General features: G+C 46.0%; 1 protein-coding gene across 1 annotated transcript in view; it reads right to left on the bottom strand.

The window, feature by feature from the left end:
* RETSAT (retinol saturase) overlaps positions 1-10,294 on the bottom strand; it is a 29,598-nt gene extending 19,304 nt beyond the window's left edge. Inside the window, exons 1-4 of the mRNA XM_060250469.1 lie at positions 10,031-10,294; positions 4,350-4,532; positions 2,579-2,820; positions 188-389 (exon numbers count right to left, since the gene is read on the bottom strand). Coding sequence (XP_060106452.1) covers positions 188-389; positions 2,579-2,820; positions 4,350-4,532; positions 10,031-10,202 — 799 coding nt within the window. The 5' untranslated portion in view covers positions 10,203-10,294. The remainder of the gene's footprint in view (positions 1-187; positions 390-2,578; positions 2,821-4,349; positions 4,533-10,030) is intronic.
* Between the last annotated feature and the right edge of the window lie 3,122 nt (positions 10,295-13,416).

The following is a 13,416-nucleotide window of genomic DNA, read 5'->3' as shown; positions in this document are numbered from 1 at the left end:
GAGAAACAAGGCTTTTAGTTAAGATCAGATTAAAGGAAAGGAGAAAAATGGTATAAGAAACTTCACATCTGTGTTTATTTGTATGTTTGTGTTAGCTAAAGGGACAAGCCTGTGAGCACACTCCCTCTCACAACCCCCTCCCCCCCCCCCCGCCGCATGCAAGTGGAAATGGGTTAGAGTCACCTACCATAGGTAGGGAAGATATAACTGAACACTGCTTTCAAATCTGCATTTGTTGTGAGCCCGGTGATGACTTCTGAAAGATTTTTGGATATCATCCTACAGAATGGAGAGATAGAGGACAGCAAGCCAGTAGAGATCAGAAACCTGACCAAGGGCATCGGGAGGATTTTCAGGAGAGTCATGTGGCTAATTCCTCTGGCAGTTTTCTGCAGAAGGAGAGGGAAGGAAGTTAAGAGAGTTTTGCACACATCTCCAAGATTTGGCTGCAGATTTCAGTATTCCAAGCATAAAACCAGGAATGTTGATAATTCACCTTCCCTAGCAGGAAGAAGGCTGCGGTTTTAATACACTGAATCTAGAGTTGTACCAAATTGTCAAAGAGGCATAGCAACTTCTGTACTGAACGTTAGTGTTCCAAATTTACTTTCTACATATGATTACTTCCTTCCCATTCAGACCAGTTACAGTTTTGCTACCGAAAGCAACAATTAACTCATTCTGACTAAAGTATCAATTCAGTGTCAAACTACTTTACATTTCCATTCGGAATGTTTGGTTTTATTTATTTATCAGATTTATATTTTGTCCTCCCCTGACAGACTCAGGGTGGCTAACAGTTAAAAACATTAATTATTAACATAGAATATTAAAAATAAAATATATAATAAAACATTTCCATACATATCAACAATCAATCCATTCATTAAAAGTCCAAGATGGCAGGTTTCTGATTTCCATTATATTAATTCAGTGAGATTGTTGGTGCTGTAATGGTTCTTGTATGGAAGAAAGGGATTCTTCAGTTTATAAACATTCACATTCAGGTTGTGATGGTTTTCTGTTGCAAGGTGCTTTGAGAGCTTATGAGCCAATTTAAGAGCACAAATCACAGCAGACATAGTGGATCAGACCAGAAACGCATCTTAGCCCAAGATGTTTCCCACAGAGCCAACGAGATGCCCCCCCAAAAGCCTACAAGTGAGGATACCAACCTAAAAAACCACCTTTTGATGCCCACCTGAAAATGGTTGAAAGTGGTAAATTGTCTCTGAACATGAAAGTTACATTTCACAAAAGCCAGCATGGTATAGGGGTTACAGCATCAGACTAGGATCCAGGGGATCCAAGCTAGGGGTGTGCATTCAGCTAAATCCAAGTCAAATAAATAAATAATCCCACCTTATTGGTATTTTCCACATATTCTGTTGGATATAGATTTGGCTATTTTCCAGCTATCTAAAATGGATGAGCCCTGAAAATATTTGGGATTTTTCAGTACCACTGGATAGTTTAACTTAAAGGGCATTTAAAGAGACTGCAGTCCCTTTAAATACCTTCCGGGTGAACTTGCCACTTGGAGTTGTTGTTGAAGGGCTGTGAGCCCTTTAAACACCTTCAGAGTTCATTCACCAAAGCTGCAGTTTGGAGAAGGCATTTAAAGAGACAGCAATCCCTTCAAACACATTTTTCCCTCCATTGAAACCAACAGAATTGGACCCACTGGTCCAATCGTTTTGAAATTTGGAGGGCTTTTTTGGGGGTGGGTGGGAGAGGCACCAGCAACTATGTTGCAAAACACTCCTCCCAAAGTCCCAGATTTATTCTCCATTATACCCTATGGGGACCACTGACTGCAATGATTCTCATAGGGTATAATGGAGCAAAAAAAAAGAGATTTCCAACAAAACCTGACTCTAAATACCATACTGATATTGGGATTTGGGAATATCGAAGAACACCAATATTTTTGGGGTTTAATATACTTGAATATAAAAAATACAATTTTTTTTGCACATCCCTCATCCAGGCCTACTTCTCTAGAGTGATGGTTGTTGTGAGCATAAAATGGAGAACAATGTTGTAAAGAGGGCTCATTTTGGGCAGAAGCTCACAGAAGCAGAGCTCCTGAACCTCTAAATTTTATTGTGCTCTTTCTTAAATCCCTACCCCCAAAATAAAACCTACTTCTGGGCTCCATTGTTCAAACCCCCAGTGAGAATTCTGCTGAACTGTAAGATTTGATAAACTTTCATAAAAAATGGGAAAATAACCAAAACCCATAAAGCAGACAGATAGAAATCTTTATCACGCCACCATGACCACACAGGAGAAAGTAACTGGAAAAAGTATGATGGGAGTAAGGTTTTATGGCAATTATAATTCAAGAAGCATTCTAAGATAGATGCTGAGCTGATATAATTTACTACACCTTCTGGTGATGACAGGGGTGTGTGGCATATGCAAATGAGTTGTGCTAATGAGCTCCAGCACCTCTTTTTCTACAAAATGACCCCTGGTTGTAAGTCACTTTGGATCCCCACTGGAGAAAAAAAGAGGGTTATCAAGAAAACGAAGGGGTGAAACTGGTCTACCAAAACAGCTTAGAAAAAATTACCTTTACAAGCGTTATAAATTTGTCAATAGCAGCCGTTTCATCTGGAAACTGTTTCTTCAAGCCATCAACGTGTTCCTTCTGCCCACTGTACATGTAATACTTCTTGCCATTTTCAGGATCTCCTAGAATGACCACATCGAGGGGAGACTCCATCTTCGCCCACTGGAGCTGTCCTTCTGTAAGCTGGTCAACAAGCATGCGTGAAAAAGAATTCTCCAGCATCTGCCCGACATAATGGATACCTGGAAGGCAATGGCAAAGCATTATAATGGAAGACCACCTAAACTTTGGCAAAACCAGTGTCCTCATTCCAGAACGTCTATGCAAGTGCCTTTGTTGGGGTAACTTGCTAAAGGAAATGTGCCTGTATAATTTCATGTTATTTAGTTCACTGGTACATCCAGCCATCCATAGGTTCTACTGAAAAAATGTGTCCCATTCACTACCTGTCAGGCACAGGATCTTCCAGCAGCAGGCCAAGCTGGAGCTGCCCCTTGATGCTGGATGGCCAGAAGGAGCTACCCAGAGTTTAGGAAAGCAGACCAGAGAGCTGTTGACCAGCAAAATGAACAGCACTAGTGAAAACTTATATTAGATTGACCCTGTTCCTTTCTGTGGCAGAGCAGGGGCCCTGGATCCCTGCTCTCCTCCTGCAGGAGACTAAAGTGTGGGACCTTCCCGGGTCCAAGCTTCTGCTTTGACTCTGTGGCCAACCCCTTGGAGTTCCCTGGGCCTCCCTCCCACCATCACCCCTGGGTCTCCCTAGTGGAGCTTTCCTCCCAAGGCCAGAAGTCTCAGAAATGGGAGGCCGAGTTGTGTCATCCTGTAGGCTCTCCTTCCCAGCTAGGTGCTTTCAGGCTCCCCTTTCTCTCCAGACATGCAGCCTCTTAGTCAGCATCAGCCTCCAACCCCCTCCTTGATCTCTCTCTGCCAGCCTCCTTTTATTCTCTTCCTTGTTCTCCCACCCCACTTGGGCCCTCCCCCTTTTTAGATGGGTACAATCAGGTGGGGCTCCTGGTGCACGCTGGTGCTTCCTGGCTGCTGGGAGGAAGAGCGTTCTCCTGGCTGCTTCAATGCAGCGGCAGCTTGGGATTCAGCCTCTGGCCACGTCCCCACAACACTCCTTTTTTTGCCATGGCCTGTGCTTCTTCCATGCTCCTTCCAGCTGCCACCCCACCCTGCCACCTTCCCTGGACTTGGGGCCATGCCCTAGGGACGCTGGAGCTCTTGGGCCACCTCCACTGCAATGTCTCTTCTATTGGCCCTCTGACAGGCTTGGATGCCCTATTGGCACTGGTATCTTCAGCCCATTGGTAGGTAATGGTCTTTTGGAGGGTGCCAGAGAGCCCTGCTACCGGGCCAGAGAGCAGACAGTGGGCTTGCTTGTGTGGGAGGGGGAGGTGGTCTGCTCAAGTCCCAATCCAGGCCGGTCAGACTCTTTGTCTTTTATCCTGGGGAAGAATTTTGGGGTACTGGAGGTAGACAGGTCCACACATGGAGTCCCTGGCAGTGGAAGAGCTGGCAGGACCCAATATTAGTATAGCTTTTATAAGCACTGAGGCCAGTTGGTGCACTGGATAAGTCTGCCTGGAGGAGACCAGATTCAAATCCCTGCTCCCTGCAAAAAGTTTACTGGCTGAAAAGCAAGATTTAGTCCTGATAAAAAGCTGTCTAAACACATGCCTTCACCAGAAACTTCAGCAGCTGAACCTGGGTCTTTTTCTAAGGTTTGTTCTTCTGTCCACAAGGTAGCCTGTTTGGGTAGACTTACCTACATCAAACTCAAAGCCCTTATCACTGAAAGTGTGGCAGCAGCCCCCTGCCTTCCCGTGCTGCTCCAGGACCAGCACACACCGCCCAGCTTTGGAGAGGACCACAGCTGCAGCCAGGCCTCCATAGCCACTTCCAATGACAATGGCATCTAGATGGTCAGGAACCTTGTCCTGGGAGAACACTGGAAGGCAAAAACAAAAGGACAAAATCAGCATCATTTTCTGCTTGAATAGGATAGCCGATAGTGGAATAGAAGTACCATTGTGTACTGTCCTCATTCCAACACTGCACAATGCGATGGATCCTGGAAATATTTGAGTGGAAGGAGATCTGTCTTCTTCATAGCAGCCCCCCCCCCCAACTTTCTGCTGATGGCTTGGGGGACCCTTGTGATCCGGCAGGAAAGTTGGCTGGACCCAACCCATTAGGTTAGTACCTATTAATCCGTTCCACTCACAGCAGAGGTTTCCACCTGCAGATGAGGCTTATCCCAACAGCAAAAGGCTCCTTGTAACGGTAAGACATATGGCTGCTGTAAGAAGAGGGAATTGTGCAAAATTGTTTCCTCTTGCTACTGTTCGGCAAGTGGATAACTGGCTGTGTTTGCATGGTAATGTTGACCAATTCCTTCTCCTGCAGTCCCTTCCCCCCTCCATTCTGCACTATCATGATGGGGTACTTTCTTACGGACTCTTAGTCTTCCAACCTACCAAAGCTTTCTACTTTCTCTCATGCAAGTTCTTTTGCTGCTCCAACATCCAATGGCTGTCTTAGTGATTCTGGAGTCCTGGACAGAAGTCTAAGATGGGACCCCAGAATTACTGCTGCCACCGCCACCACCCTCCAGGACCCCCCTGGTTTCAAGTGGGGCAGCTCTTGCCCCAAGCGAGACAGATGGAAGCAGCCACTGCAAGCAGGCAGTCCCAGCTGTTGCCTGGACTCCAGAGTGGTGGCACCACGGCAGCTGGGCAGTCAGTAGCCTTCCAGCACATGGCCTTGGGGCAGCGCTTTGAAGATTCATCATTTCAGCTACTAAGATCTGACTTTCAGATTTCAGACATATCATGTGTGCCTGTTTGTGTGATGCACTCCTTGGCCTCTGGCTGCTCCCTTTTCTTTTTAATTTGCTGAGACGAATGCGAGATAGCAGATCAAGCAAACCATCTTCAGCATAAGCCTTTGCACAGGCAATTACCTTGCGAAGTTCTCAAAGGATTCCTCTCTCCTTGCTATGCCGGTTCTTAGATGTAGGAACCAGTCTATGCTGTAATGGAGAACTCCTCAGACGTTGGGTTGAATTCAGCCAGCTTTTTTGCTTAATCCCACCAAGTTCCCTCCTTGTTGCTGCCCCCAAATGACTTCTGCCCACGAAGGACCCATAATATCCAACATAGCCTTTTGGGGCAGTCAGACGGGATCCCGTTGTCACCAGCAGAAATGCTGGCTGGGTCCAACCAGTTCCTGTGAATCTGTTCCACTGTCACACAGCAGGGGCCTGGGAGGGCCTTCTACTGGCTGCCACCACTCTGGTAAGGGTCTGTATGGAGGGCCCAGAGCACCCAACCACCCTTGTCTTCCTTATTAATAAATACCTCTTAACTGTGATCAAGGAGATGTGAGAACCCAGGCAGTATAACAACAAAAAGTTTATTATTAGTGCTCTAAATTTCTAAAACAATAAGTGGGTGACAAAAACTTAGTGCTAAAATGAATATGAAACAGTAAAGATTGGTGCAAATAAACAAAAGCTCTGACACATTTAGCGCTACAGTCCCTACTCTAATACCACTCACCGCACTTCCCTTGGCTGAGGGATCTTTTCCAGCTGCCTGTTCCAGAGAACCCTCCTTCTCTGCCTGCAGCCTCTTCAGAAAAGAACACACCCTCTCTGGGCTTGGCTCTTTTATGCTCTCCTCCTAGACCCCACCCCTCTCTGGGCTAGTTTCCCTCCAAAACTTTGCCACCCAATCAGAGGGATAGAAGGGATCCTGGGAAATATAGGCTTTCCCTCGTAACTCCTAGGCAGGCTTCTCTGGGGCCTGCAGGACTCATGCAGGATCATGACATCCACTTACAACAGAGCCTTCTACTGGCAAAGAAGGCTTTATCCCACCAGCAAAATGTTCCCTGCGCAGGTAGACAGTGACAGAACAATTAATCAGATCATACCCATTTTATTCAAATAGTATAGGCAGCTCTACAGAACAGTGACTGCATGATTCAGCAGAAAGCTTGTGAGATCAAGGTACAAACCCTGAGCTACTGTTTAATTTCTCCAGCCCAGAGAGATCATAAGTGAAGCCGTGTTGGATCAGTTCAATGGTCCATCCAATCTGTGTCACACAGTGGCCAAAAAAACCAGGTGCCATCAAAAGGTCCATAAGTGAGATCAGGACACTAGAAGCCCTCCTACTGTTGCCCCCCCCCCCCAAAGCATCAAGAATACAGAGCATCACTGCCCCAGATAGTTCCAACAATACGCTGTGGCTAATAGCCACTGATGGACCTCTGTTCCATATGTTTATCCAATCCCCTCTTGAAGCTGTCTGTGCTTGTAGTTGCTACCACCTCCTGTGGCAGTGAATTCCATGTGTTAATCACCCCTTGTGTTAAGCATCGTAGGACTGATCAGTTAGGTAAGACAAGAACACACTTGCCACTACTTAAAGGGGTGATTTAACCCACCTTTTAAAGAGGAAGTAGCAAAAGTTTTTTACAGTACACATTTTATTTATTTGACCTTTTACTAGTTTCATAACCATCTTATCTTGCTCTCACAGCAACTCTGACCAAATTATGTCACTATCCTGCCTATTTTGTACTGTTATTGTGGACTGAGACAGCAGCTTCATTAAAGTCTCCAACCAAGCCCACAACTAAGTAAGAATTATGCCCAAAGTGCCTGCTGGCCAAAGTCCACATACCATGGGCACTTTCACATACACATTAACTAATGCACATTCAATCCACTTTCAGTGCACTTTGCAACTGGATTTTACTGTGTGAAATGGCAAAATCCACTTTGGCTGCTGAAGTGGACTGAAACTACATTATTCAGCATGTGTGAAAGCATGTGTGCTATCCTGACTGTTGGTGGGATGAGCATTTAAACACTGGCAGTAATACTTAGGACAGACAGTACAGACCTTTGTCTGTATCAGGGTCCCCAACTTTTTTGAGCCTGCAGGCACCTCTAGAATTCTGACACACTATGGTAGACCCAGCCACAAAATGGCTACTGCAGGAGGCAGGGTGAACTACAGAATAGCCGCCGCAGCTTACCTTTGGTCATACAGTGAAGATCTTTCATGGTGTAGTGGCAGCTGCTGCCAAAACAGTGTTTTTAAAAATCTGCACAGCAAATTAGAAGCTTTGCAGGGCAAAAGCCCCCACTTGGCCTCACACATTGTCTAGAAGAACTTGGTGGGCACCAAAAAAGGTGTCAGCAGATGTCCTGGCAATCACAGACATCACGGCACCAGTGGGCACCACGCTGGGGATCCCCGGTCTATATTATCACAGTAATTCTGAGTCCTGCTAGGCATGCCAGCATTATTATCCTGACTCTGCAAAAAGGGGCTGAAGCCAACAAAGAGCAGCCTGCCCATGGCTAGCTAGGGGTTTTGTGTCACAGATAGGATTTAGACCATCGGCTTCTTAGCATCTATGCACCAGTGTTCTTTGGGATACATAGAAAGCCCCCCAGAACAGCAACTACATGAAGAAACACATGAAGCATAAAGGGGAAAAATAGGTAGATGCACCCCAGGAGCTGCAGCCCACTGTGGCTCCTTGGGGTGAGACCATCATGCATCCCCAAGGTTTGGGGTCAGGGCAAAGGCATATCTTCTTCATCTTGTCAATGTACCCTTCTGCTGTCTAAAATATCTAAAATACCACTACAGGCTATAATCCTATGTTCTCTTATAGTGAGTTCTATAGAAATCAGTAGGACTTGGAGAACATCATCATAAACTCAGGCTGCACATATAACTAGCAAACAGGAGAAATAGGGAATAGTAAGAATGGGGGGGGAGATGCTCTGGGAGAAACTATATTCTATGCTTAACGTTTGTTACTAAAGTCTGTCTGAATGACATTAGAGCCCACGGTCCACAAAAAGTAAGCTTTAGGCTCCTTCCTGTAGCAAAATTAGTTTCAGCAAAACTTCAAAAGAACAGAAAGTTTCCCAGACAAAGCCTAACATTTATTATCAGTTCTGTTCCAAGATCTACTCAGTGGGGCTTACCCCCAGGAAAGAGTCCTTAAGAGGGCACTTTAAGGCTCTGAGAAGTAGCTCACATCAATGCCAACCCCCCCCCCAACCCCCCCCCCCTAACAACCTGTATTAAAGTGTTGTTCAAAAGTAAACTAATATCTGAGTTTCCTGGAGGAAGGATTGGATAAAAATGTACAATAAAATATGTGACTACAGTCCATCTACTACTGAGCACTTTGAAGTATTGTGGATTTCAATGGGAAAGTTAAATATGCACTCGTTGCAACTCTTGTCTTTATTTTATTACTAATACACTGTAACCAGCATTCAGGGCACCTTGTCTGGTGTGTTAAGCACCATCAAATCACTTCCAACTTATGGCAAAACCCTAGGACTTATCGTGAACAGCCTTGCTCAGGTCTTGCAAACTGCTTCCTCCACACCCCCCCTCCTTGATTTAGTCCATCTGCATCATCCTCCCCCCCCCCCCCCCCCCCGCTGCCTTCAATTTATGTAAACAAAGTACAATAGCCTTAGTTTAGTCATTTTAGCTTGCAGGGAGAGTTCAGGGCACCTCACCCAGTTGGAAAAGCACCAGTAGGCTGATAAGGTGTGCATGTGGAGAGAGACAGCATGCTGATTGCTGATCCAAATTTCATCCTGGGCAACAAGATTTCAAAGTTCATGTCTCTTTAACGTGTGCCCTGACCTATGGCAATCTGAATCAAGGCAGCTAAACTCATAAACTGGGGTCCCAATATTCTGAAAAGCTAACAACAGCATATTTCCAGACTGACTACTTCAAACAAGTGACAGCTAAGACAAATCTCATTTCAAATACCTTTACTATTTAAGCTGTTATAACTGCTACTATCTAGGCAGATTCCTAAATCCTAACCTTCCAACGCAGAAAGATGACATTTCTGTCAGTTTTAAGAGTCCCAAAGAGGACAGACATTAAAAAAAGAGGACATCTCCTCTAAAAAGAAGGCACCTGCTAACCCTACAATAAGCATAATCTCTGCATTATCCAGACCAAATGGCCTAATTTGTTAGTGTTCTGCCATGTGATCCTAGCTTTGTATCAGTGTGCACTCTTATCCCACCAACTACGTGTATTTCAGCCCACTGTACCTTATCCCTTCGTCTGAAGCATGCCTGCATACGAAAGCTCACGTTCTGAATAAAACTTTGTTGGTCTTAAAAGGTGGCATTTAACTCCTACTTTGTTCTTCTGCTTCAGACCACTTGGATCTAAGCTCTTATTTGTTATTACAACTTTTGGAGCTGGGTCCATTTCTACCTGAACTACTTACAGCGTAGCAACCACACCAATACAATGCCACGGAATGCGGCGCGTAGAAAACACAACATGAGGAAAAAATGGGAACAAAACATCAAGCAGCTATTGCGCGCCCCTGGACCCCGCGCCCTTGGGGGCTCTGCTTCACCCCAGCTACCTGGTTTGAGAACCTTCTTCCGCGCGTCTTTGTCGGTCACCAGAGGCGAGGGCGGCCGCCGGGAGTCTGCCGGGAAGGGATTCGGCGAGCGGTTCCGACCGCTCAGCACCTTGTACAGGACGAAGAAGAACGCCGGCGCCGCTAAAACGGCCAGATAGCCCCACCACCACATGATCCTCCGCCGCTTAACTGTGCGCTCGCTTGGAACTGCGCCTGGTGGCTAATGAGCGCCATCGCCTCCCATTCATTCTCCTCCTCCTCCAGACTGACCCTGGAGCGCCCCCGCCTTTTAAAGGCGCAGGCGACGGGCGGACTTGAAGAGGCAACTGAATGCTGCAGGGACACGTACCTGCCTACAAGGGGTCATCCGTGGCTCCTGGTGTTTACTGTGGTTTTTATCCTGCGCTCAGTGCCGGATTAAACCCTGCGCGGAAGCCCCTAGGCAGTCAAAATCTCAGGGGGCCCCCTGATAAATTATCTCAATGTCAGAACACCCACCCAGCCGCCAGTGCCCCCCACTGCAGCCTGCAGGCACCTTCTCAAAAGCCCCTTTGACAAAGCTGCGGGGGAGAGGCAGACTTGGCGATGATGCCAGCAGCAGCCGCACCAGGCAAGTCCGGCAAAGAGCAGCCCAGATGCTGGCTGTGCGAGCAGGCTGGGAGAGCTGCAAGCAGGGAGAAATGGGAGGCAGGGAGCCAGTCTGGGGCCCCTAAAGGCATGGGGGCCGTAGGTCAGTGCCTACTTGGCCTAATTGTTCATCTGACCCTGCCTGCACTTCTAACATATTTATGGTTCCCCCTCCCCCTGCCTCTACTCTATTTTCAATACAACAACCCTGTGAGGTGGGCTAGGTAAAAAGAGATGACTCTCTGTGAACTAAGGTCACATGAAGAGTCAGCCCAAACATTTTATCTCTAGCAAAAGAAATATATTGCCCAATGAAGGAAATCTTAATTGTTTAATCAGTACATTTTAATCGACTAAGTACTTGATAGTATTTGCACAGTACTTGATAGTATTTGTGTATTTGCATGGGGGGTGGGGGGCAGTAAAACCAGACGGGTTCTGGATGATGCATTCATTCTCAGCAGCAAATGTTATTTGAATTCACTGGAATTGGAGAGGCCTGCACGGTTTACACAAACAAGGGGAACGCCTCTTCTAAGAAAGTGTGTGCCATAATGAGTACTGTTTTTTTAATGACTGCCCAATTACCTGGATCAATTTTTTCAGTGCAATTTTTAAATTAACAGTGCAGTCTAGGAGTGCCAGACCCCCACCAGAGGAACCATTGCTGGGGGGGTGGTGCACTTTTCCACTGCTGGCCAGCTAGCCAGCAGGGGAAAATCCCACCCCCAATTGGCCCCAAAGGTGGCATGATGACATCACCCAGAAATGAAGGTGATGTTCTAGTTTTTGGGCAAAACTCTATGATAAAATTGGCTACAGACCATAGAGATGTGCTCCAAATCTAGAGTGTCACCAACAATCCCCCCCCCCCCCCCACTGGCTACCAGGTAGGACCTGGCAATCCTACTCCAGCAACAGCATTGATAATTTCATCACAGGCACAATACATTAGCTACTTTGAACATTATGTTTTCAAGTATATGCCTAAGATTTAATTTTTTTTTTTAAAAAGTCCTACAAATCTCCATCATTGCCCACTGGCATCTGAAAGGCCAGCAAGAGGGAAATGGTAGTAAATTGGAGGGGCACTGGCATCACAATGATGCATGATCTTAGTAAAGGCAAAAACTGGAAGTGACATCATGGTATTTGGGGGACACTCTAGGATTTGCCTGACATTTTAGGGTTCAACCATAGAGTTCTAAAATGCTAGAATGTCCCCACCCATGATGTCACTTCTGTACTGGTATGCTTGTCCCTGCTCCCAAAATGCTCCTCAGAGGTTGAGATTGTGTTCTGGGAATCCTAGTTTCTGACTTAAGTACTATCAGGTAGATCATTTCATAAGGTGGGGGCTTACAACAGAGAAGACACATGTATGGGCAGTTGTTCATCTTGCTCCTTGGCAGGGTGACAGCTACGGAAGGCCCTCCTCAAATGAGTGAAACTGTCCAATGCCAAAAATGGATTTGATAGGCAATATCTTGAACTGAACCTAGTAACTGATGGAAAACCAATGGAATGATTGCAGGATGGGAGTTATACAACTCCCCCTTGCTCCTGATAATAACTGAGCCACTTCGTTCTACAGGAGATACCAGGGACTGAACCTTCTGTAGGTGAAACATACCCTCTACTATAATCCCTCTCTAAAGTATGTACAAGTATGTCCACCACATCAAGAGACTTAGAAAAGAGCAAGAGAGCCCAGTAACACTTTAAAGACTAACAGAATTTGTGGCAGGGAATGAGATTTTGAGTCACTGCTCATTACTTCAAATCAGGAAACCTGCCAAGGTTCTGTCACTGGCTGTAGTTCTCCAATAAACACATTCTTAATTCTTACCAAACTCCGGTTTACCTTTGCATTAGCTATGGAATTATTCTTACAAAGAAGTAAGTCCTACTGAACTAAGGTGACTCATTTTGAATAATTATGCATGTCTTAGCTGAATGTATTTTGTTGTGGGGACGTTAAATGTTTCCCATGGCACTGTGGACAATGGATCCAGGCGGGCAGCTATGCTGGTCTGAAGCAATAGAACAAATTTTGAGTCCAGTGGCACCTTTAAGACAACAAAGTTTTATTCAAGATGGGAGCTTTGAAAACTCCCACCTTGAATAAAACTTTGTTGGTCTTAAAGGTGCCACTGGATTCAAAATTTTCTCGACTTTGGACAATGGTTAAATCATTCAAAGGTTAGTACTCTATACCCCCACCAGGGGGCAAGAGGCCATCATAAAGGCCTTCCATGATCAGCAGAGACTCACCCAGTGGTGCTCATTGAAGTTTGACAAGACCTACATCCACACAGATATGGTTCCTTCACCTGCTTACTTTGCTCCTTTAAAACCTCAGGAGGCTGAGCTGCATTTCTGCCATGTGGTAGTTTCGTTACACCTGTCCAGATTTGGTTACCTTATTTCACTCAAGGCCACAGCTCCTCCCTTCTCTGAACCTTCCCAGTCTGCTCTTCCTTCTCTGAGCCCTGTTCTTTTGTTAACTCCTTCCTTGACTTAGCCCACCCTCTCCTGAAGCAGCGGCTGCTTTTGGCCCAGTAGGTGGGACCTCCTCTGGCCTTTGTTGCTGCCTCTGTGCCACAAACCCATAATATCAGTGGTGGCAAGTAACATAATTTCCCCCTTATGCATAAATCTAACTCAGGGCCTAGTTCACCAGAACTTTAGGGATGGGGCAAAGCTCAGTTTGGTGTAGTGGTACCAAGTTCGGTGTAGTGGTTAAGTGTACGGACTCT

The sequence above is a fragment of the Heteronotia binoei genome, chromosome 12, assembly GCF_032191835.1.
Source record: "Heteronotia binoei isolate CCM8104 ecotype False Entrance Well chromosome 12, APGP_CSIRO_Hbin_v1, whole genome shotgun sequence".
Lineage (NCBI taxonomy): Eukaryota > Metazoa > Chordata > Lepidosauria > Squamata > Gekkonidae > Heteronotia > Heteronotia binoei.
This window is presented reverse-complemented; position numbering and strand designations above follow the sequence as displayed.